We start from the raw sequence: 25,073 nt of genomic DNA, 5'->3' as shown, positions 1-25,073 counted from the left end.
CAACTAGAGTCAGGTGAATTAAAAAAAATGGATATTGACGGACGTTACACGAAGAAAGATGCCGCGGTACGTGTGGACACACCGGGAAACGCGATCATTTTTTAAATTTAGTACGAGATAGAGGGGTCATATATAATAATAATAATGAATATATCTGTAAATCAACACCATATTTACGTTCGTCACCATGTTTATGGTATGACTTCTCGTGTCATCTCGTGATAATAAACAAACAAATCGTCGCATTTGTGATTAAATGGAAAAACCGACATTACGCGCTTCTGTTTTTTCGACATTTAGTAAATATCAGTGAAGTTTTGCGCAGATGTCCAATGGAAAAGCGACTGAAGTTGCAGAAGATGACACGTTTCCACGGTAACTACAGAGCCTCTGAACATCCAAATGGGTCGTATCTGGTTAGAATTCACAGCTGAGAAACTGCATTTTACACCAATTATCGACACGTATTGATGGGATAACTGGATCTACAGGTATTAAACAATTCAGATCAGTAGATGGTTTTGGACGACGGTAGATGTTTGGGTCTTTATGGGTTAAAACGTCAAATGGAGCAGTCTGTTTAAGTGCAGCTTTAACTTCGAAGGACAGAACCGGCTGATACTTATTATGAGCTTTAACCGAAAATCATTAAATAATTACAGCAAGTAGCCCGACAAAAAAACAAAAAAAAAAAAAGAAAAACAACAGGCTACATGGCGTTTGAACGATCAACATTCACTTCAGTCATTCTCAGGAATACGAGGCCCCGCCGAACCTCTTCATTCTTAAATTATATACACACACATGCAAGAAAAAAAAAAAAGAAAAACAAAACAGCAAATATTGCATCATGTTCGAGATAAATTAGTCAATATAAACGCATCCCTTTTTAAAGACGAGTACATTCTGAAACGCTGTGGTCTGTTTGAGGACCTTTTGTCAGGGATAGTAGTTTTTGGGACGAACGCATCTGTGCCTCTTTAAGGTCGACGTCTGGACACGTTTCATAACAAAGCACGGTACGTGACAGCTTTAGGCACATGCAGGACGCCGTAGGAACGCACGCGCCTACACACGGATGCGTCCGGAGCTGCGAACCGGAGAAATGTTAATATTGTACAGTCAAGTCTCATCCGCACACATCAAGTAAAAATCCACGCTCTCCGACGGGCATACGAACACTGTTTCATCTCAAGCTGCCTTTCTCTCTCGTACGCACACACTTATCGCACAATGTAACGGTCGTTCACAAGTCCTCTCTGTTCCCACGTTAAGCTGGCTGGATAGTAGATTAAGTTGAGGTTTGAGTGGTGGGGTGGAGGTGGAGGTGGAGGTGGGGGTGGGGTGGCGCCTCACACGCTCAGAGGCAGCATGCCGGGTTGAGGCACAGCTCTAGTCGTAGCCATGGAGGTCAAAGGGCTCGGGTCCAGTCCGTTAACGGTCCTGCAAAGGCAACGAAGATGAGAACAGTATTAGAAAATGCAGGATCGTATACGCGCCAAGGGAGGAATCTAACGAGGGGAGGATGAAGACTCACGTTTTGTCGAAGTAAGTGGTGTGTATGGAGTGAGAGAACTTGGTAGCGTTGCTGTTGATGAGTGTGCCGTTGTCGGTGGAGTAATTTTTTCTCGCAGCTTGGTCTTTGGCGAAGTTCCTACAGGCGGCCAGTTTGGACTCCAAAGCCTGGAGACAAGAAAAAAGGAAATAAAATATGATCAGCATGTGGCATCATAGATATAAATCTGTATGTAAATAGTGCAATTTTTTAGGTTTGTGAAGAGTTTTTAGAGGTGAAGTTTAGGGATGCACCAGTATATCAGCCATATATCAAAGGGTGCTTGGTCTTTATAAAAAAAAAAAAAAAAAAAAAAAAAAAAACAAACAAACAAAAAAACAACAACAACAAACCAATCTAAGACTTCTCAGAGGGAAGAGAAGGATGATGGAACCTGATGGGATGTGCATTTTTTTCATGTAAAATGACATCAGGATAGTTTGAGGAGTCCAACGTACTTTTGCTATTTTGGGTTTTTCTATAGTGTTTTTAACCTTTTTTTTTGTCTATTGTCACTTCATTTGAATTTGATTTTAATCATTCATACATATATACATACATACCAAGGTTATAATAGTTTTGGATTTTTCATTATAGTTTAGTTTTATTTAGTTTCGACTTTTTTTCCTCTAATTCTGTTAGTTTTAATTAGTTTTTAGAGCAGGTTTGCTAGTTTTTATTAGTTTTCATTTTTTTCTAAATGCTTAGTTTTAGTTTAGTTTTGGTATTAATTTTAGTTTTGTCATATCTTTTATCTTCTTCGCCGTCGTATTCAAATAAATCCCAGACAGGACTCTGCTGTCTCCCAACTTTAGTCTCCATGTTTCCCGGTAGAGCGGGGACGAGAAGACGACTAAATGACAAGTGATGAGAAGTGACGGACCATGAAGTATCATATGGTGCTGCTAGCTAAAATTGCTAGAGCGAAACAAATCGCTTTCCTATCAATCCGACATTGACGAAGACAAAAACGAAGGGAATTTTATCCGTAATTTTTATATGTTTTAGTTAAGTTTTGTAAGCACACAATACAGTTTCAATTAGTTATCATTGTTTTTCTTTAATAAAAGTTTTTATTCATTTCAGTTAACGAAAATGTTTTTTTCAATTCTAGTTTTCATCATTTCGTTAGTTTTCGTTAACGATAATAACCTTGATACATACAGACATACAAGCAGCTGGCTAATTTTATTCAACTCATAGTTACCAGTTTTGTTTTGTTTTTTTTCCTTCATGGCTATTGTCCTTTTTTTTTTGTTTTTTGCCCATTTTTTTTTTTTTTTATTATTATTTCTGGTGACTTGTAGTTTCTTGTTGTGATTTTGTAAGTAAAAATAAAAATGATTAACATTTGTGAAAAGAAAAAAAAAATCTAGAAGTGCAACATCAACTATTATAATTATACAGAATGATCTATTTTTCTAAAGGAAAATAAGTGAAATCGTCCTGGAGAAAATAACATACTGTTGAAAATAAAGTAGAAGTATATGAAGGTTAATAAAAGACAATGAGATGAAGGGCTGAGAGGCTGAGAAACAGTAACCGTTTCTATATTTGTAATGAATATTTCTTTGCTAAAGGAGGAAAAATAAAAGCACAATAAAGAAACAGAAATCAACATCAATATTGGCACCGACTATTGGAAAGAATGTCCTTTTAAATATCAATATCAGTATCAGTATCGGCTGTGGATTCTGCATTTGGTGTGTCCCTAGTGAAGTTCCAAATTGATAAACTACAGTAAAATTATTTACTTGTGCTCATCTGTGCATCAGTCAACACTACAATGACAGTAACAACAAACAAGCACAAAGAAAAGAACCAGCCACAAAAAAAATATTTAAATTATACAATACAGAAACTATATGACTATATTTCATCATCATCATCATCATCATCATCATCATCATCATCTGTGTTTTTAACCTGTTTTTTATTTGTTTTATTTTTTGCTTGTTTGTATGTTTTTAAATGGACTCCCCAGTCTGGAAATAAAGATGATGATGATATACAGAAATTACATGACTATATTTGATCCTTTCATCACCCCCTGGTTTTTGCGTGATGTGTTTTGATGACCCAGTGCTCCATGTTAGAGATATCTATGAAATTAAGAAGCTGTGAACTGAGGGTCTCTCCATCTATAAGCAATTATTGGCTTAGCTGATATCTGCTAAACAACAGGATTTATTACCAATAATGAATTATTTCCACTGGTATGTGAATATTACTGTATGTACTATTATGACATCTGGGTACTTTTTGGCGTACTGCAGGTTTTACTCTCTTTGCATCCTGTGTAGCATGTGTTACATTTTGTCCAAATATTCTGTTAATATAGTAGGCAGTTCCAAAAACAGCCGTTGTTTCTATTACATTCTGCAGCCTACACTGAGTAAAAAACAAACAAAAAACATAACAGAAATTGGAAAACAAGGAAATCGGATCTTTTAAACGGAGTAATACCTACCCCAACTTTCCTCAAGAGATCCCCGACGATGTTCAGAGCTGAAATCCTGGCAGAAGGAGTCAGGGATGAGTTTCCGCAGCCGTTGGTCAACGCTAAAACACAAAAGGAGGTGTTAATATTAGTGAATCTCCTGTTTTATTTTTACAGTAAGTGTAGGGGGTGAAGTAAAAACAAGGTTTGTAACATTTTTCAAGTTCTATTCAAGCACTTTTAAGGGTCATTTTCAAATTATTCCAGCACAGCACCTTCTTACTGGGGTAAAATGCATATCTATAGGAATACATAGACTCAGGATTATTATTCTCATGTTTTATCACAATGATGTACACTGTATTATGCTATGAACATCAAAAATTATGTTTCATAAAAGCAAAAAGTTTAGAAAGTAATAGAGAACACAAAGTTTTAACCAAAAAAAAAGGGGAAGCCACTTGGCATTCTTCAGACACGCTCACACCGAGGCAAAGATTAAGATAATAAAAAGACAAAAATGTACCCCGCTAATTTTCTTTTTTGACATACACTTTTATTTCTCAAAATGTATCACCTGTCTGTAAGTAACTTTGGTTTGCCACCTAACCTGGCAGAATTAATATTAAAAATGAATAAATAAATCACATCAGAGGTAGAATTGCAAGCACTTTTCAGACCTTGAAAACACAAGATTGAAATTCAAGCATTTTCAAGGATTTCCCTGTAAAAAAGCTTTTACCTTTCGGGCTGATGAAGGGGAGCTCTATGTTCTTTCCTACAGGAGTGGCTGGCAGGGATAAAGAAGCCTGTACTGCAGAGTCCATTTTGTCGGTGTCTAAAGTGGGGGAGCTGGGCGCTGACATCCGGTCCGTGGTCCTCTCCCGCACTGCCAGCTCCTGCCTCAGGTCTGCAGAGGAAAACAAACACCAGAGTATATTAGTGTAGCACTGCTCCTCCTCCTCCACTGATGTTTACACATACACTGTAAAAAAGGTCAGAGTTCCGTGTGTACCTCGCGCTTCATCTTTCAGACGCTGCACGGACACGAGAAGAGACTCCTTCTCATCCAGTTCACTCTCCAGGAAGGCATTTCTCTCAATGGCCTGGTTCAAACGACCCTCGAAGTCCTCTAGAGACACTATTGTTGCCCTGTGTGAGAAAAACAACCATTAATATTATTATTATTTATTATTATAACCTATATTTAACCAGGAAAAAAGCTCATTGAGGTTACAAATCTCTTTTTCCAGAGTGTCCTGGCCAAGACCGGAACAGCAGAAGTTACACAAAATAGAAATCACAACCATACATCCACATTAAAAGTACAGGGGTTGGACAAAATAATGGAAACACCTTAAAAAATCAACAAAATATAATTTAATATGGTGTAGGTCCGCCTTTTGCGGCAATTACAGCCTCAATTCTCCGAGATATTGATTCATACAACTTGTGAATTGTTTCCAAAGGAATTTTAAGCCATTCTTCAGTTAGAATACCCTCCAACTCTTTTAGAGACGATGGCGGTGGAAATCGACGTCTTACTTGAATCTCTAAAACTGACCATAAATGCTCAATAATGTTGAGGTCTGGGGACTGTGCCGGCCATACGAGATGCTCAACTTCATTAGAATGTTCCTCATGCCATTCTTTAACAATTCTAGCTGTATGGATTGGGGCATTATCATCTTGAGGTGAAGGTGTTTCCATTATTTTGTCCAACCCCTGTATATTTAAAACACAATAAAAGTCAGTACTAAAACCATACATAAAACACTCAAATAAGAACATACATATAAAACACCACCATTGTTTTAAAACACAGGTGTCAAAGGGTCCAGTTCGACTTATGGGATGATTTTGTGAAATGCAGAAATTACACTTAAAATATTAATCATTTTAGTTCAGATTTCACATTCAGCATAATTTGATCTAAAGTGGGTCGGACCAGTAAAATACTAAAATCACATTATGACAAAATTTGCATTTATAAACTGCTTTTGCAAAACAGTGAATAACCTGAACAAATATGAATGACCTGCAAATTCTTAAGAGATGCAAGCGCAATTTTAACAATATTCTGCCTGTTACTAAATGCTTTGTGAATTTATAGATTCACTGTGTTATGTAAGTTGTAATGCACATGTGTAAATGAGAAGCTGAGGCATAATACTGTTAAAATTGCACTTACTTTTCTTCATAAATTTAAGTGTTTTCATGGTTGTTCATGTTATTCACATTTTTTAAAAGGATAGTTTATAGATGCAAATGTTTTCATAATGTAATTTTACTTTTTTCACTATAAAACATAGAGAAAAATTTGGAGCTGATATTATTAATATATTATTAGTTTACTGGTCCGGTTCATTTCAAATCATATCAGGAGGATGTGGCCCCTGAATTAAAATGAGTTTGACACCCCTGTTTTAAAAGGTACCAAAAGTATAACAACAATGTTCCTTACAAGCATCTCAAAGCAGAACCTGATTCAATCAATTAGAAAAACATCTACATCCAGATTTATCCTTTTCCCATTCATTTAAAATGACTTTGAATGTATTTAAAGAGACAAGTTTGTTCAGTTTAATCTTCTGTAAGTTGTTCCAGATAGTAGGAGCAGAACATTTAAAGCATTACATTTTCAGTTCTGTTCTGACTTTTGGAACTCGTAGCGATAACAGATCCTGGGACCGGAGACTGTAATTATTTACGTCATTCCAATCGATGTAGACCAGCAAATATGATGGAAGCAGACCTAAAATACATTTATAGGTAAATATTATTGATATTACTTATGTTTATCACAACTGCACATACTATAAACATGCTTATGACAAAGGCAAAGGATTCGGTCTGTGTTTTGGTGAATCATGTTCCTAAAAAACATTGCGTTATAGTGGCAGAATGATATAACTTATGCATTTAGCTGCAGTGTGGTAGGAAACACAGAGCACACAGTCCAAAATGTACAGTGAGTCTGACCTTTTAGCTCTCTCTAGGTCATCGTTGGCCTGTTCCAGCTCCCGGACATATTTGTGGAGCTGTTCCTTGATGCTGCGTGTCTGACCCAGATCATCCTCGAGCATGGAAATCTGTTTGTAACTCTGCGCATACTGCTGCTCCAGCTTCTCCTACAATGACAAAAAAAAGGAAGGCTTAGGAAGTAAACCCTTGTGGAAATTATTAAGACCTATTGTTCTAGGAAAGACTCATTTTAATTTGTTTTTGCAGAGACATGCTGTATGAAACGTGCTTTTTTATGTAATATGTCTATGTATAGTAGCTAATAACAACAGTAACGAGTGGTCATGGTGAATCAGAAGACAGTCAAGATGTTATTATTTCACTTGAAAAGAGGCTCTTTGTTGGAGGAGGCCCTGTGGCTCATTTATTGTGGACAGTACAGTCAGTGGCAGGGCTGTATGCCTGTACTGGCCCCATGACGCACAAAGACAAAAAAGAATGATTCATGACCTCCCAGCATTCATTTACACACTGTCCGTAGCATTATATAATGTGGGAAACAATACTTGCGTGTCTTCTGCAGAGTCTAGGTGTAAAAAGGTTATAACTAAAGCAAACCTCCAGATCCATAATCACTAGAAGCAATTTTATTCATATATAAAAACCAACAGATTAAACACAAATGTCAGATTTCCGTGTTGTTTTCCACTGTTTGAGGTTTTATTGGTGCTCTTTCAATGCAATTGGAAAAATAGCACCCACAGCTGTTTCGCTCAGTCTTTTAATATTAGACCTGTCTCATTTCAGTGAGCGGTTACTGAGATAGCATCATGGGTTTAGTAGCAAAGCCAAACGTCACACCAGTTCTGTGGGCGCATTTTGATTTTAAGCCAAATGAAAAAGGAGAGCCCAGCAATCTGTCAGATTCACGAAAAAAAAAAAAAAAAAAAAAAAAAAAAGCCGAAAAAGCAAACAGAAATGTCATTTCTATGTATTTATGTATGTGTTTGAATGTTAAATACCTAGAAATGGCTCTTCATAAAACTATTATTAGACATTAGCTATAATCAGGGTTCCTACAGGTTTCTACAAGTTAAGTTTAAGACTTTTTAAGACCTTTTTAAGACTTAGAAAAGAATTTAATGCCCATTTCACTGCCATACTGACAAAAATTTGCGACTTCTGGAATTTGGGAAAATGTATTTATTTACATCAGCAGAGATTGAAGATAAGATAAGATAAGATAAGCCCTTATTAATCCTGCAAGGGGAAATTCCAGGTTTACAGCAGCAAAAGCACACAAGAGCAAAGAAGTGCAAAAACAAGATATACACAATCAAGAGAGTTAAATACATTATTTACAGCTGTGCACATGCTGATCATGCCACAGGTTTATTGTACGTTTTACTGTACTGTTTATTGTACGGTTATTGCACAGGATTTTTGGAGCAGTTCTTACTGTGGAGCCTGACAGCTACATATTACATACATACTGTACACAGAACTGAATGTTCTGTGATCATTTCTCACCGGGGGCTGCAAAGTTAGCCATAACTGGTTCCTAATTTCAATATAAATTGTCTGGTTGGAACTGAGTAGACTAACATTACTTTCTTTCTAGTTTGGACATTTACAGACACATTTAAACATAATATACCAAAAGGTTTATGGCAACATAACTTAAGACCTACCATATCAAATTTCATACCTTTTAAACACTTTTAAGACCCTGCAGGAACCCTAATAGTGGCATAAAATCATGCAAAATGCCAGACTTGAATGTTTAGTTGTTGAATTTTTAATCTGCAATTTCCCAGACTGGTATCAATAAGTAATTCTTTCTTTCTATCTATCTATCTATCTATCTATCTATCTATCTATCTATCTATCTATCTATCTATCTGACAGCTAATCGTCAACTAAAATTACATGTTACTGACATCACTAGCTGTGATTAAGAGTCAGATCTGTAGTTTAAGTTGTCCTTCTTGTTTTCTATTTTCTTCCTCTAGATCCTAACATCCAATTAAAGGATGCGGGAGGATCACCTTAGACACTGGACCAAACAGATCAGAAATGACCATGAAAACGACCCAAATCCCCACATGACCTTTAGACCATGCCACAAGGTCCGGTTACCTTCAGGTTGGACACCTCGTTCTTCAGCCTCTCGTTCTCGGTCTGCAGGTCTCTCAGTCTGTGTTCGGCCTGTCCCAGCTGGGCCTCTAACTCCGCCTCCAGCTCCCGACTCCCTTCCTGAAACTCCTGCAGCTCCTCCTGGGCTTCCTGGTAACTGCACGGTACACAAACACAAACACAAACATAAACGAATCAGTGTCAGACTCCAGCCACCGCTTTCACCATCCACCATTCATTTGTGCGCCTCTGTGACTGGATGAATGACAATAACCATGAGCTCCGGGAAATTGTCTGGCTTTTGTTGTGCAAGATGAGCCAGGCATGTTCTAGTAGATTTACCTCCACTGGCCAGAAATAAAGTCAAATGAAAAGCCAGTCAGACACTTGTAGATTTTTAACCTTCAGTCGTGCCTCTGCCAAAGAGGAAATAGCGTGTGGCTCAGCATTGTCGAGTTAAGCATTCTAAATATACAGCCCTTAAGAGACAGCTGCACAGTGACAGTAGGTAGTTCAGAAAAAACAGGTCTGCTCTCAAAGAGGGTCAAAGGTCAGGGGTGAAGAGGAAAAAAACAGGATGAGTATATGGACTGAGAAACCTGATTTATGCACAGATGGGTCACTGGTCAACCGGCGAAGGAAAAAAAAAAACAACTAAAGAGACCACATTTGACATATTTCCAACATTTTTAAGGTTATAATAGTTTTGGATTTTCATTATAGTTTAGTTTTATCTAGTTCTGACTCTTTTTTTTCTCTAATTCAGTTAGTTTTAATTAGTTTTTAGAGCAGGTTTGCTAGTTTTTATTAGTTTTTGTTTTTTTTCTAAAAGCTTAGTTTTAGTTTTTTTACCTCCGCCAAGGAGGTTATGTTTTTGCTGGCGTTGGTTTGTTTGTTTGTCTGTCTGTGTGCAAGATAACTCAAAAAGTTATGGACGGAGTTGGATGAAAATTTCAGGAAATGTTGATACTGACACAAGAAACAAACGATTACATTTTGGTGGTGATTGGGGGGGGGGGGACTGATCTGCCTTGGCGGAGGCCTGTGCTCTCCGAGTGCTTTTCTAGTTCATATCTTTTATCTTCCTCGCTGTCGTATTCACATACAGGACTCTGCTGCTTTCTCCCAACTTTAGTGTCCATGTTTCCAGGTAAAGTGGGGATGAGAAGACGACTCTAAATGACAAGTGGTGAGAAGTGACGGACCGTGAAGTGCCGTATGGTGCCACCAGCTAAAATTGCTCGAGCGAAATAAATCGATTTCATATCAATCTGACACTGACAAAGACGAAAACTAAGGAAATTTTATTCATAATTTGTATCCGTTTTAGTTAGTTTTGTAAGCACACAATACAGTTTCAGTTAGTTTTCTTTTAATTATAGTTTTCATTTATTTCATGTTTTTTCAACTCTAGTTTTTGTCATTTCGTTAGTTTTCGTTAACGATAATAACCTTGGTATGTATATGAGTATATTTGATAATATAATATCTGAGTTAGAATATGTCAGTAGGCACATAAAGGGAGATTTATTTGTATCATCAAAACATATCAAATCAACATAAAAAGTAATCTTTCATTTCTTGGTATAATGTAATCAAGCTCCTGTTGAGAGTACACACACACACCCACACGACACTGTGGTTCGAGCTGTTGTGAGATCAGCTGACCCCTCAGTGTTTCTACTGAGGACTGGAATTCGTGAATCAGTTGTTGTGTCGGGTCGTTCCACACATACCAACAGCACAGCGGCTGCTTCATCAGCACACTGGGTCCTATAACAACTGAGTATGCCTATGTCTCTAGCAAATCTCGTCTTTTTCTTCTGCTTTATTAGTGTATTCCATTTATATTATTTACTGCTTTTATCTCGTCACACTTTCCTTTTTTTGCTACAGTTTTTTCGACAGTGTTTTTGTATGCAACTGACTAAGTAATTTCCCTTGTGTATCAATAAAATTTGTCTGAGTCTAAAGAGTTGGAAGACAAACTGACTATCCTCCTAACACTTCTCAGAGCCATGATTTATTCTAAATTTGACAGGAAATAAGTGTTAGGTAACACTTAATGTGTTAAGCTTGTGACAGCAGAAAAAAGAAGCTATTTTTGATGCTTGCAACAGATAAATGTTTTAGAATTCATCTGGCTGAACAGTTTAGTCTCAAAGAAAGAAAGAAAATATGTACAATAGGAAACTTGTGAAACGTGTAAAGTAAATATGATCCTGAGAAACATGCGAACCAAAACATGTGTGAGGCAAGAGAAGGCTCACCGCTGTACGCACGAGGAGTTATTTTTTCCATGGCTTGATGTTTTTCCCTGATGTGCCCACAGTAGGAATTTCTTAGAAAACCACTGGGATTTTTAACCCTATCTGTGTTAAAATCACTGGTCCCTACTCCCAAGTCTTTTCCAAGAAAAGACAGACAGATTTAGGAGTTTTACTGCTGCTTGTCCCTACATCAGCGGTTGTTTCTTATTTAGAGGTCAAACATGTCGTCATTTCCTCCTGAACAAACCACAACTGTTTGTGGGCACTGATTTCAACACACCGGGATGGATGGTCACATGCCTTATATGGTCATAAACAGAGACGCGTTCACAAAATCTCTAAAAACATCTGAGGGAGTAATATTATGAAAAATTATTCAACAACTCAGCGTTTGGCCATTATGTAAGCACCTACTGCTATGGTGTTCATTTCATTTGGAGGGAATCTAAGGGTTTTTCTGTCATCTCATATTTCATTTAAAGGGGTCAAATTTTGCTAAACCAACTTTTATTAGTCTTGGGTTCATTTATTTATGTATTTGGACCCTAATAGTTCATAAAGTTTGAATTTGAACCATCCAGGTGCTGCAAAGCTATCTTTATCTTCATTCTGGCAAAAATTGGGTGGATTTCTGCCACCCGTTTCAATTCCTGCTCAATTTGTTACGTTTTATAACTAGTTATGTCACAACATTTGCACATATAAGGTCAAGACTTCCGACGAACATTTCTTCAAATACCTCATAACTGTTTATCAGCAGCAGCGGTTGTAGTAAAACCTGAAAATATGTCCAAACTTTGAGCAGATTACCTAAAATGTTCAGTTGTTGGTTGCATTAACGAACGCAAGTGGCTGAATGGGACAGAAAGCATGGTCAACAACCTGGAGGGGGCAGGGAGTGAAGTGGCTCATTTGGATTTAAAGGGCCAGCGCTCAAAATGACCTTTCTCATGTCATTAGTCAGAAATAGGGTTAAAGATGGACCCGTGGAGTTGAATTAATGAAGAAATCAGACCCAAGCAGAGCATTTACAGTTTATATAGACCGCAGGGAAATGTTTTAAAATGCATAATTCCATTTAAAAATATTTGCGAGGAAAACAGTAATATTCTCACTGACAAAAAAGCTAAGAGCACAACAATAATAGATGGACTTGTGGTATGTTGTTACATGGAAATTAAATCCCGCTGCCTACCATTTCTTGTACTTGAGGGCCTGGGTTTTCCAGTAATCAGCTTCCTCATCCTTTGACGAAAATTTAGGAATCATCTCTGTGTCCATTTCAGGGCACCCTAGGGAGTAAAAAAGATAATGATTAGCCTCATAGTCACTGCTATTAGTTTACAGTATTTATGAAAATGATGACAGCAGGTAATTCATATATTGTACAGCATTTTACATATTTTTATCCCTGGGCATGTAGAATCAGTAGACATTCCATTCCACTCTAATCTCAAATCTGAGCAAACATCAAGATCAAGCTGCAAACATTCTCCTTTATAACCACTTACATCTACATATGTACTCATGCAAAAATGAGCACCAGTCTAAAATTCTTTGCTCTCCATTCGTATAATGAGCACAGCAAATTAATTAACAACAGACACACACGTTACATTTTTTGTGGTTATTCCTCCTCAGATCAAAACTGCTGTTTGAAGTCAAGTGTTAAAAGATCTCCCGTCCTGTTTTAAGGAAGCAACGCTTTAATAGACACATGTTCCTCTTTTCTGGAAAGGACCCAGACTCACTGTGATCTTTGGGGAGCTGCAACACAGGTCTTAAGAAATAATTTAACACATCAGGAACGAGTCACAGTGTGTGGTCTGTGTGGGAGCAAATCCAACTGAGGTCCACAACACTTCCGCTGAGTATTCATCACATTTAGAGAGTTTGCATGGATTTCCTGTCACTTAGCTGAACGGGAGGCTAAACAAGCTACGTTTAACAGCTTTAGGGAGTTCAGGATTGGGTATCTTAGTAGCATAATTTAATACAACAGTGTACGTTACAATAGATAAATCATGTTTTGACCAAAGTAGGTGAACTCTGGCTAAAGGCATTATTTATCTTAATGGGAAAAAGATGGCTGTGACTCAGAGGAATGTAGAGTCGGAGACAAGTCCACCCGTTCTTCCCTTTACATTCCTCTGAGTTGGCGTCATCGACAAGTTCTTTGCTCCAGGCCTCTCACGTGTCCATACACTACACTGGAAATCCCACAGGAAACCCGAGGCTAAAAGACTGTACAGAAGGAAAGGGAAATGTCAACCCTGCCTATGATGTAACATGTATAAAAATCTGTCTAGGAAACAACCTGGAAATATTTCCTGTGGCACATGCAGTGGCTGTAATTTCCTGCAAATCCAACACACACAGCAGATCTCTATTTTGTTGTGATGCTGAACGCCCCCAACGAGATCTGGAGCTTTCTATTGATCCCAATAGTCTGGAGGGGGTGCTGTTTCCATGGTGATCCCGATCAAAGACCTAAACAGGATGAACACCACTCCCAAAAATGACAAGGCTATTCATTACCTCTCTGACCAAAAACAAGAAACTAAAACCGGTCACTACAAGGGTTTCTCCTACTGTGGCTACTTCCAAATATTTAAGCCAGACTGGTCCTGCCCTGGTAACACAACACGTCACTTAAATAAGATGAAATGGCTATGCTATATCACATAACAGAGCAGTAGTGAAGCTGCCAAAACACATGACAGTTGTTGTTATCTCTCATTTCAGCATCCTTTTGAGCAGTGTCAGCGTGACCCCTGAATCTTTGTCCGTTGTAACAAATACCAGGACAGGTAGGGCCACAGGCTGCAGACCTTTGGAGTCAACAGATAATTACAAACAGGAGAATGTAGTGAAGCCAGTTTCCTTCCCCATATTTGTGTCTCTACATCCTCTCTTGCAGCAGATGACTGGGTGTTTACTCAGCGTCTAAATGCTGACACACTTAAGTCACTTTTTTACAGCTGGGGCCTGAAAAGGGAAGAACGGATGCAAGAAATCCTGTTTCACACTGCTGTTTATAGGATTTTGGGTTTACTCTAATATGAATAACAAGCTTTTTAGGGTGTGGTGATTAAACTAGCCTTATTTTGGTACCTAGTGTTAAGGATAGACATCAGCAGAGTGAGAAATCGAGCTAAAATGTGTAAAAATTTCACTGGTGTATTAATCATTCTGAACATAGCTTCAAAATGACACCCAGCTTTGATAACGTTTTACAACTGGGGGCTGAAAAGGGGTGAGAGGAGGCCACAAATCCTGTTTTACACCCCACTTGACAGCAATTTTGGTTTACACTAACATGAATAATACACTTTTAGGGTGTGGCGACAAAGCTACCCTTATTTTAGTACCCATGAATGAAAAAAAAAAAGTGTTAAAATGTGTAAAATCTCACTGTATATTAATCATTCTGACATAGCTTGAATATGACACCCAGCTTTGACATTTTTCTGTACTACTGGGGTCTGAAAAGGGAAGAAAGGATGTGAGAAATCCTATTTCACACCCCTGTTTAAAGCCATTTTAGTTTACTAATATGAATAATAAGCTTTTTAGGGTGTCATGATTAATCTATCATTATTTTGGTATCTAATATTATGGATAGACACCAACAGTATGAAAAATTTAGCTAAAAATGTGCAAAATCTTACTGTAAATCAATCCTTTTGGACAAAGCTTGAAAATAACACCTAGCTTTGATCAGTTTTTAACAAGTGGGACCTGAAAATAGATGAGAGGATGCCAGAAATCCTGTTTCTCACCCCTCTTGACAATATTTTTTGCCTAATGTTATGGATAGACATGAGCAGAATGAGAAATTTAGCTAAAATCTGACTGTATACCAATCATAGCTTGAAAATGACACCCAGCATTGGCTTTTTTTTTTTTTTTTTTTTTTTTAATTATTATTCTTATTATTTTTTTACAAGTGGGGTCTGAAAAGGGAAGAGAAGATACAAGAAATCATGTTTCACACCCTATTTAATGTATTTTTGGTTTACTCTAATATGAATAATAAGCTTTTTAGGGTGTGGTGATTAACCTACCCTTATTTTGATACCTAATGTTATGAATAGACATCAACAGAATGAAAAATTTAGCTAAAAATGGACAAAATTTTACTCTATATTAATCCTTGTGAACAAAGCTTGAAAATTACACCCAACTTTGATCAGTTTTTAACAAGTGGGACCTGAAAATAGATGAGAGGATGCCAGAAATCCTGTTTCACACCCCTCTTGACAGTATTTTTTTTTTTTGTCTAATGTTATGGATAAGCATGAGCAGAATGAGAAATTTAGCTAAAATCTGACTGTATACCAATCATAGCTTGAAAATGACACACAGCATTGGCATTTATTATTATTATTATTATTTATTTTTTTTTACAAGTGGGGTCTGAAAAGGGAAGAGAAGATACAAGAAATAATGTTTCACACCCTATTTAATATATTTTTGGTTTACTCTAATATGAAAAATAAGCTTTATAGGTTGTGGTGATTAACCTACCCTTATTTTGATACCTAATGTTATGGATAGACATCAACAGAATGAAGAATTTTGCTAAAAATTTGTAAAAATCTTACTGTATATCAATCCTTGTGAACAAAGCTTGACTTTGATCACTTTTTAACAAGTGGGACCTGAAAATAGATGAGAGGATGCCAGAAATCCTGTTTCTCACCCCTCTTGACAATATTTTTTGCCTAATGTTATGGATAGACATGAGCAGAATGAGAAATTTAGCTAAAATCTGACTGTATACCAATCATAGCTTGAAAATGACGCCCAGCATTGGCCTTTTTTTTTTTTTTTTTTTACAAGTGGGGTCTGAAAAGGGAAGAGGGGATACAAGAAATCATGTTTCACACCCTATCTAATGTATTTTTGGAATAATATTATTGAATAATAAGCTTTTTAAGGTGTAGTGATAAACCTACCTTTATTTGGGTACCTAATGTTATGGATAGACATCAACAGAATAAAAAATTTAGCTAAAAATGTGCAAAATCTTACTATATATTAATCCTTGTGAACAAAGCTTGAAAATAACACCCAACTTTGATCACTTTTTAACAAGTGGGACCGGAAAATAGATGAGAGGATGCCTGAAATCCTGTTTCACACCCCTCTTGACAGTATTTTTTTTTTTGTCTAATGTTATGGATAAGCATGAGCAGAATGAGAAATTTAGCTAAAATCTGACTGTATACCAATCATAGCTTGAAAATGACACACAGCATTGGCATTTATTATTATTATTTTTTTTTTTTTTACAAGTGGGGTCTGAAAAGGGAAGAGAAGATACAAGAAATAATGTTTCACACCCTATTTAATATATTTTTGGTTTACTCTAATATGAAAAATAAGCTTTATAGGTTGTGGTGATTAACCTACCCTTATTTTGATACCTAATGTTATGGATAGACATCAATAGAATGAAGAATTTTGCTAAAAATTTGTAAAAATCTTACTGCATATCAATCCTTGTGAACAAAGCTTGACTTTGATCACTTTTTAACAAGTGGGACCTGAAAATAGATGAGAGGATGCCAGAAATCCTGTTTCTCACCCCTCTTGACAATATTTTTTGCCTAATGTTATGGATAGACATGAGCAGAATGAGAAATTTAGCTAAAATCTGACTGTATACCAATCATAGCTTGAAAATGACGCCCAGCATTGGCCTTTTTTTTTTTTTTTTTTTTTTACAAGTGGGGTCTGAAAAGGGAAGAGGGGATACAAGAAATCATGTTTCACACCCTATCTAATGTATTTTTGGAATAATATTATTGAATAATAAGCTTTTTAAGGTGTAGTGATAAACCTACCTTTATTTGGGTACCTAATGTTATGGATAGACATCAACAGAATGAAAAATTTAGCTAAAAATGTGCAAAATCTTACTATATATTAATCCTTGTGAACAAAGCTTGAAAATAACACCCAACTTTGATCACTTTTTAACAAGTGGGACCGGAAAATAGATGAGAGGATGCCTGAAATCCTGTTTCTCACCCCTCTTGACAATATTTTTGTCTAATGTTATGGATAAGCATGAGCAGAATGAGAAATTTAGCTAAAATCTGACTGTATACCAATCATAGCTTAACAATGACACACAGCTTTGGTCATACAAGCTAACTGTTGATCATTTAGGTACCACAAAACAAAACTAAGCAGTGTTACTAAATAGCAGGCTTAAATAACTGCCTGACCAGTGACAGGTTTAGCTAGTTGGTAAATTCACACGCTGTCATTGGTTAGATATGTGACACCTGTGTTGGTTACACTGACAGCACATAAATAAGGTTTAGGGTTAGCTTAGCACCAAAATATACACAACAACCTCAACCTGAACAACACAGAAACAGAAAATACAGCTCTGAATTGTTCACTATGGCCGGTTTTAAATATCAAAGCGGACATTTAAACTGACATCGAGCCTCAGCTTAGCTTATTATCCCACAAATAAGCTAACATTAAACATGTAAAGCGAGTATATTAGTCGTAAATTCCGTACCTGCTCATGTCAAATTGAAGTCCAACTGGTTCCTGTTTTAGCGGGGCGTCCTCTAGCCGGTGTTACATCCAACAAACACACCTCTCCTGTGGCCCCGGCCTCGGTTGAGTCGGTACTAAACTGGGTTGACGAGCTGTGTTTAGGAAATTGCCAACGCGTCTCCCGGAACAGACGTAAATCCTGACATGGACGTACGTGGTGACGTCATTGGGGTTTACGTCAGAACTGGGCGGGGCTGTTGTAGAAGCAGAGCGGATAGAAGCGGCCGCACCTTTTTTGGTTTCGGTGTAGATCTGCAGCAGTGCGGTTCACTGCAGCTGGCGACCACAAGATGGCGTATGACTGCCAGAAAATAAAGCATGACAAAGGGAGAAGGGAGGAAAGGGAAGAACCGAGACACAAAAGGCCCACAGACCCTTTGTGTTCACTGTCATCTGCCTTCAATTGTCTTTTTTTTTTTCAACTTTATTAATCAAAATCTGGTTAAACATTTCCACCATTTTCATACAAAAATTCTTTTTTTCTCCAGACTGAGCAACATTTTCAAACTTAAGAGAACAATATTAATAAAGAACACCATAAAATAAAATAAAGTACAATACAATAAAATTGAAGAACATAAATAAAATAATTATCAAAATAAAGTCAGAGGTCTAATCAGGAATCAACAAATTTAAATGTTCATATACAATCAAAGCTTGTTTGGTTTTTACATGTCTTAATGTCTTTTTAAAATTAGTCATTTCATTTTCGTAAATTAAGAACAGTGGGGGGGGGGGGGGGTTTACAAATCTACATTTATGTATAAATTGTTTGGCCATAATAATCAAAGTGTTATACATAGTTTCTCTTTTTCTGTTTTCCATTATAATTCCAAATTTAATGTCTTTGTATTCTGCCTTTAACTGTCTATTAACCCTCCGGTATCCCTTACTAAGCACCAAGTGTGCATTTTTTAGGCACACTTATGGAATAACGTAAAAAAAAAATAAATAAAAAATTCACACAGTTTGTTTTTAATTCTTTTACACTTTTTTTCAGTTTCATCAACTTGAGCTGTAAATAAAAATACCAAATACTCAATAATTGTCACATTTTTTAACCCTTTAAATGCCGTGTTTGTAATGTAAACAAACCATTTTTTTGGATGCAAAAAACAAACAAAAAAATTATTATTTTTTCAATATACTACATAAAAAGTGGATCACATATTATTTGATTTTTTCATCCTGGCATATGTCAATGATTAACTCCAACATCGGTTAATTTGCATTATTATTTTTGGCGCTAGGTCAAATGTTCAAAAATACTAGCATCTGTCACCAAGTGTGCGTAAAATGCACACCTATAAATCAAACTATTAAATATTATATATTGATTTATTTTCCTGCTCTAATTTGATTTTATTTTTGTAAATCAAGGTCAGCCCTAATCATACATATCAAATAATCATTCATTTTACTTTTTTTTTTTAACCCTTTAAACAATCTCTTTTCATCATGATGTCATTACATTTTTTGATGCAAAAACACAAAATATGTTTTGTTTTGTTTTGTTTTTGTTTTCAAAATACTACATAAAAATTGGATTACATATTATTTGATTTTTGCAGCCTGGCAGATGTCAGTGATTAACAGCAATATTAACAACGCTAATAAATTAATATAGACCCTCACCTCTCAAATGAAGCCCAGATATCAGTAAAAGCAGGATTTATGCTTTAAAGGCTTACGGATCAAAAACAGTGGTTATAATGGAAGAAATAGTGCGTTTTAGGCACACTTGTGGAATAATGTCAAAAAAAATTTTCATACAGTTTGTTTTTAATTCCTTTACACTTTTTTCTATTTCATCAACTTGAGCCGTAAATAAAAATACCAAATACTCAATAACTGTCACATTTTTTTTAGCTCTTTAAATGCCGCGTTTGTAATGTAAACAAACCATTTTTTTGGATGCAAAAAGCACACAAAATTTTTTTTTTTTTCAATATTCTACATAAAAAGTGGATTACATATTATTTGATTTTTGCAGCCTGGCAGATGTCAGTGATTAACAGCAACATTAACAACGCTAATAAATTCATTTAGACCCTCACCTCTCAAATGAAGCCCAGATATCAATAAAAGCAGGATTTATGCCTTAATGGCTTACAGATCAAAAACAGTGGTTATAATGGAAGAAATAATGCATTTTAGGCACACTTGGGAGACAGATGCTAGTCTTGTAATTTTCTTTTGTTTACAAAGTGCAAATTTTAGTTGGTGGTCAGAATTTTAAAGAACATGCAAAAATGAGCAACTTTTGAATTCTAACCTTATTTAAACTGTGAAAAATAATATGAAGTTTTTTTCAACACAAAGTGCAAGGTGTGCCTTAAATGCGCACCTGGATACAGGAGGGTTAATTAGGTTAGTTCTGTTTTATTTCCCCATTTACTGTCAGAGACTAATATAAAAAAGGTATTATTGTGTTATTTTTATGATGCATTTCATGTAAAACACTACTACTACTACTACTACTACTACTACTACTACTAATAATAATAATAATAATAATAACAATAATAATAATAATATCTAGGTATGTAGGCTATGTGTGTGCATATAGGCCTATGCATATAGATGTATATATTTATTGTGCTTTTTATATTTTTATTGTCTGTTTTTACAGAGAGTACTGTGGTTTCAGATTAGCTATGTTGACTTTCCATTTTGTTATTGTCAATGTTATCAGTGTTCCTCAGTTTTGTCCCTTTTTATGTTTGACTCTCCGGGCATTATGCAATTTTAATTCCAATGTATCAAATAATAATGATAATAATTTGGCTTCTATCCTCTCCTGCACAATGGTGTTACTTGCATGAATTTTTTTTTTCTTGTTGTTTGTGATGTGCAAATAAATAAATACGAAATACTACTACTACTACTACTACTACTACTACTACTACTACTACTAATAATAATAATAATAATAATAATAATTATTATTATTATTATTATTATTATAAGAGCTACAAAGTTAACTCCAAATAAAGAAAAATGAAAAAGACAGTGAAACTCTAAGCTAATACCAAGACTAATACCAATATCCAATAACAGTACCCAGATACCGCTAAAATGATATTTCCTGTTTTGTTTTTGTTGTAATTGTTGTTCCACCGAAACAAAGACATTTTCATTTTACTTATAAATTGCTAACCAAACTGTTTGATTATTGAGCCTCTCATCACAGTGTCTTTGAACAAGCACAAAATCTGTTCAAATAAATTCAGGGAACAACCTTTAATATTAACAAACACAACAGATACATGACATTAAATATTCATGCAATATCCTTCTGAGACCCAGGAAAGTGAACATTTTAGGTTTTTTTTTACATCAAACAATTGTAACTGCATAATGCAATAGTTTTTCAGATACATTTTTTAAATTATTTTTTAAATTATCATTTATTTATTTATTTATTTATTTATTTGGTGGTAACAGGATTTGGAGGTGACATGTATAGGCCTGTGCACCACATTATATCAGTAATTATCTATCATTCCAGGGTAATACACAGCCAGCCGTCTTTGTGCAGGGGAAATGTATGATGAATTGAATGCCAAGACTGCTTATTAGTCTGTATTTCACTTTCAGATTGGATGAAATATGACAGAGTTTTAAAATTACACAAAGGATATGGAGATTTGGGGATATGGGCTAAGAATCCCATGAAATGCAGATAGATAGATAGATAGATAGATAGATAGATAGATAGATAGATAGATAGATAGATAGATAGATAGATAGATAGATAGATAGATAGATAGATAGATAGATAGATAGATAGATAGATAGATAGATAGATAGATAGATAGATAGATAGATAGATTAAATATTCATGCAATTCATGCAATATCCTTCTGAGACCCAGGAAAGTGAACATTTTAGCTTTTTTTTTTTTTTTACATCAAACAATTGTAACTGCATATTGCAATAGTTTTTTCAGATACATTTTTTAAATTATTTTATTTATTTAGTTATTTATAGAATGTCCTTTGTGATAGACAATTTTTTTAAGCAAATCTGTTAAACTTTTGCCCCTACAGAGGACAAAAATGCATTGCTGGGTCTCAGGAGGATATTGTATTGTATGTTCTAAAGTTCCAATAAATTATAACACTGGGTTACAAAAAAATGTTTTTTTGCAAGTTGTCTAGGTTTTTTCAACTGAATTAGGACCATTTTGCACCGCTAAATCCAAAAATGACATCTGTTTTTCTCAATCAGGTCAGGTTTTTTTTGCTAATTTGATTTTGAAAAATTTGATCTCACAAAATTGATGACATTTTTGTGACTTTATCAGTAGATTTTTACCTCCGCCAAGGAGGTTATGTTTTTGCCAGGGTTTGTTTGTCTGTCTGTCTGTCTGTTTGTTTGTCTGTCCGTTAGTGTGCAACATAACTCAAAAAGTTATGGACAGATTTTGATGAAATTTTCAGGGTTTGTTGGAAATGGGATAAGGAAGAAATGATTAAATTTTGGTGGTGATCGGGGGTGGGGGGGCCCACGGGGGGGGCCACTGATCAGCCTTGGCGGAGGTCTGCGCTCTCCGAGTGCTTCTAGTTTATATAGTTCTCACCCAAAATAGGTTTTAAGAGAAAAAAAATCATTTTCTAACAGGATTCCTGTTAGGTACAATGGTGTATTCACCGCAGATGTAGCAGAATACGTCAGGCTTATTTTTGCAAGATCTTCTTGTCGAAGCCATTTCATTCACCTGTAATATTAAAAAAAAAACATTAATCATAAATTGGCAAAAGTAAAATCTTCAGAACTCGTTTATTGCAAGAAATATGAAAGAATTTTGTATCATATGATGTGAAAATGCCCATAAATGTAAGCAAAAATGTTAAAAAGCCAATATGTAACATAGTTCAGAAAGTTGACCTGATTGAGCAAAATTAATGTGATTTTTGGATTCAGCACACCAAAATTATCCTAAATCAGCTCAAAAAACTTAAACAATAAATTTGTTGTTGACCAGTGTAATAATTACAACAAAAAAAAAAAAAAGTCTTGAAGGTCTAATAGCGCCATCTGCAGTATATAAAGTGTACTGCAGACTTGTGCAGAGGGCAGGTCCATTCATCCACAGGTGGCAGACCCTGTTCAACCACAACCACCTCCCACAGACACAAGTCAACAAACTCACACACTGACTGAACCGAACACACTCTGGAACACACACCTGACACCGGGGATCGGATAGTAGTTCCTCTATAGGGCCATTATTATTATTATTTTTTTTTTTTTTTCTTCCATGGCCTTGTACACAGAAGAAGAAGAAGAAGAAGGGAAAGAGTGTCCGGTGTGTTATGAGGGTCTGTCTGGCGCAGAGCGGACTTTAAGCTGCGGACACGTCTTCTGTCATGACTGTTTGGTCAAAACACTGGTCAGCGTCACCACCGATGGAAACATCAGGGACACTATCATCTGCCCTATCTGCCGACATCTTACATTCATCAAGAAACAAAAGGAAGCGCTGGCATCTTTAACCACAGATAAGGATGTAGATGAAGGGCAGACCCTGGAGGTACCCCTACCTTTGCCGGTGGAGCGCATCCAGAGCGCACGGCGCGCGTCCGGGAGCGCATTACCGAGCGGTTGTCACTGGATCGCTCGCTGTTTTAGGGGGATTTCTGAACGGGTGCGCAGACAGAGGTTGGTCAGCCCCAGCCATAATACATCCCAGATCTTCATCATAAGCGCTCAAGGGCGACCCATGGGTGAAGAGGATGCGTTGAGCGTTGTGATGACTGTGGTCCAACCCAACCGCAGACGAAGGCGCAGGGTTTGCACGACTGCGCGGTGCCTGCTGGTTTTACTCTCAGCATTTACTGTCCTGGCACTTGTGGCTGCGACATTACCTTGGATTTTGTTGGCATAGCATGGGCGACATGTTCATGAAGACTACTGGAGTGCCAATATGGGGGGAAAAAAATGAAGTGACATGTATAGGCCTGTGGAAAAACAAGGTCATGTGTCCTGGAAATCAAGCTCATCAGTTCAAGGGAGTGTGAGGCAGTTTATCTGGAGCATTTCAGTGCGTGACCAACCCACTGATACACTGATCTACAAGTAAAATGACTCCATGCTTAACCCATAAAGACCCAAACAGCCACTGGTGACCAAAGCCATCTACTGATCTGAACTGTTTAATACCTGCTGATCCATTAATTCTATCAATACATGGAAATAATTGGTGTAAAATGCAGTTTGTCATCTTTTCATGGTCATCTGATATGACCCAGTTGGACGTTCAGAGGCTCCGTAGTTACCATGGAAACACTGTCATCTTCTACAACATTGATTCACCAGTAAAAACCCGTGGAGTTGGATCAATGACAGTGGATGAAGAGACTAGTTTTATGCTCAGTCATTGATATGTTTGTTGAAAATGCCACTTTTTCTTCAGTTTTCTCTGTTTCTGATTTAATGACATTTGAATTTAGTCTGAGCTTTAATGAACATCAACATGATCAACAGATTAAATATAGGAAAATACCTAAACCAACAGAGTGGAAGTGCTGCTGGGTCTTCTTCTTGGTGATTATCCGCAGGTGTTCTTTGGAAACTTGTGGTGTGTCTGGCTATTTAGAGTCAAAAAAGTCAGAATAAGCATACTAGATTTCAAAAAATATTCCAAGGCACACTGTAGGATTTGTGTAAAAATAAAATGCCTTTATTGCTTCATGGTAATCTTTTAAAATACATAATAATATTTTAAAATAAAATAAAATGCCTTTATTGCTTCATGGCAGTCTTTTAAAATACATATTAATATTTTAAAATAAAATAAAATGTATTTATTGCTTCATGGCAATCTTTTAAAATACATCAAAATATTTTAAAATAAAATAAAATGTATTTATTGCTTCATGGTAATCTTTTAAAATGCATAATAATATTTTAAAATAAAATAAAATGCCTTTATTGCTTCATGGCAATCTTTTAAAATGCATAATAATTTTTAAAAATAAAATAAAATGCCTTTATTGCTTCATGGCAATCTTTTAAAATACATAATAATATTTTAAAATAGAATAAATATCTTTATTGCTTCATGGCAATCTTTTAAAATACATAATAATTTTTAAAAAATAAAATAAAATGCCTT

At 36.0% G+C, this 25,073-nt stretch overlaps 2 protein-coding genes across 2 annotated transcripts; one reads left to right on the top strand and one right to left on the bottom strand.

Moving 5' to 3' along the window:
* Nucleotides 1–507: 507 nt before the first annotated feature.
* On the bottom strand, nucleotides 508–18,077 carry LOC115424749 (nuclear distribution protein nudE-like 1-B). The gene is made up of 9 exons (XM_030142159.1): nucleotides 17,910–18,077; nucleotides 12,561–12,657; nucleotides 9,099–9,252; nucleotides 6,978–7,126; nucleotides 5,011–5,147; nucleotides 4,738–4,905; nucleotides 4,026–4,117; nucleotides 1,538–1,683; nucleotides 508–1,443 (listed from the first exon to the last, which is right to left on the bottom strand). The coding sequence occupies exons 2-9, from the start codon at nucleotides 12,644–12,646 to the stop codon at nucleotides 1,353–1,355; spliced, it is 1,023 nt and encodes a 340-aa protein (XP_029998019.1). The 5' UTR covers nucleotides 12,647–12,657; nucleotides 17,910–18,077; the 3' UTR covers nucleotides 508–1,352.
* Nucleotides 18,078–23,105: 5,028 nt separating this feature from the next.
* LOC115424528 (RING finger protein 222-like) lies at nucleotides 23,106–24,144 on the top strand. The gene has a single exon (XM_030141855.1). It carries the CDS (start codon nucleotides 23,217–23,219, stop codon nucleotides 23,841–23,843), a length of 627 nt encoding a protein of 208 aa, XP_029997715.1. The 5' UTR covers nucleotides 23,106–23,216; the 3' UTR covers nucleotides 23,844–24,144.
* The last annotated feature ends 929 nt before the right edge of the window (nucleotides 24,145–25,073 follow it).

Source organism: Sphaeramia orbicularis, chromosome 8 (assembly GCF_902148855.1).
Source record: "Sphaeramia orbicularis chromosome 8, fSphaOr1.1, whole genome shotgun sequence".
In the NCBI taxonomy this organism is placed as follows: Eukaryota; Metazoa; Chordata; class Actinopteri; order Kurtiformes; family Apogonidae; genus Sphaeramia; species Sphaeramia orbicularis.
Note: the sequence above shows the minus strand (reverse complement) of the source record. Positions and strands in the feature narration are given on the sequence as shown.

Bases quoted from the DNA above. Each gene is read 5' to 3' on its own strand.
- LOC115424749 (XM_030142159.1), bottom strand. From the start codon at position 12,646: ATGGACACAGAGATGATTCCTAAATTTTCGTCAAAGGATGAGGAAGCT. The intron at 4,906-5,010 runs GTACACACGGAA...TTTCCTCTGCAG, and splicing joins TCTGAAAGATGAAGCGCGAG to ACCTGAGGCAGGAGCTGGCA. The intron at 1,684-4,025 runs GTAGGTATTACT...TCTTGTCTCCAG, and splicing joins ATCTCTTGAGGAAAGTTGGG to GCTTTGGAGTCCAAACTGGC.
- LOC115424528 (XM_030141855.1), top strand. From the start codon at position 23,217: ATGGCCTTGTACACAGAAGAAGAAGAAGAAGAAGGGAAAGAGTGTCCG.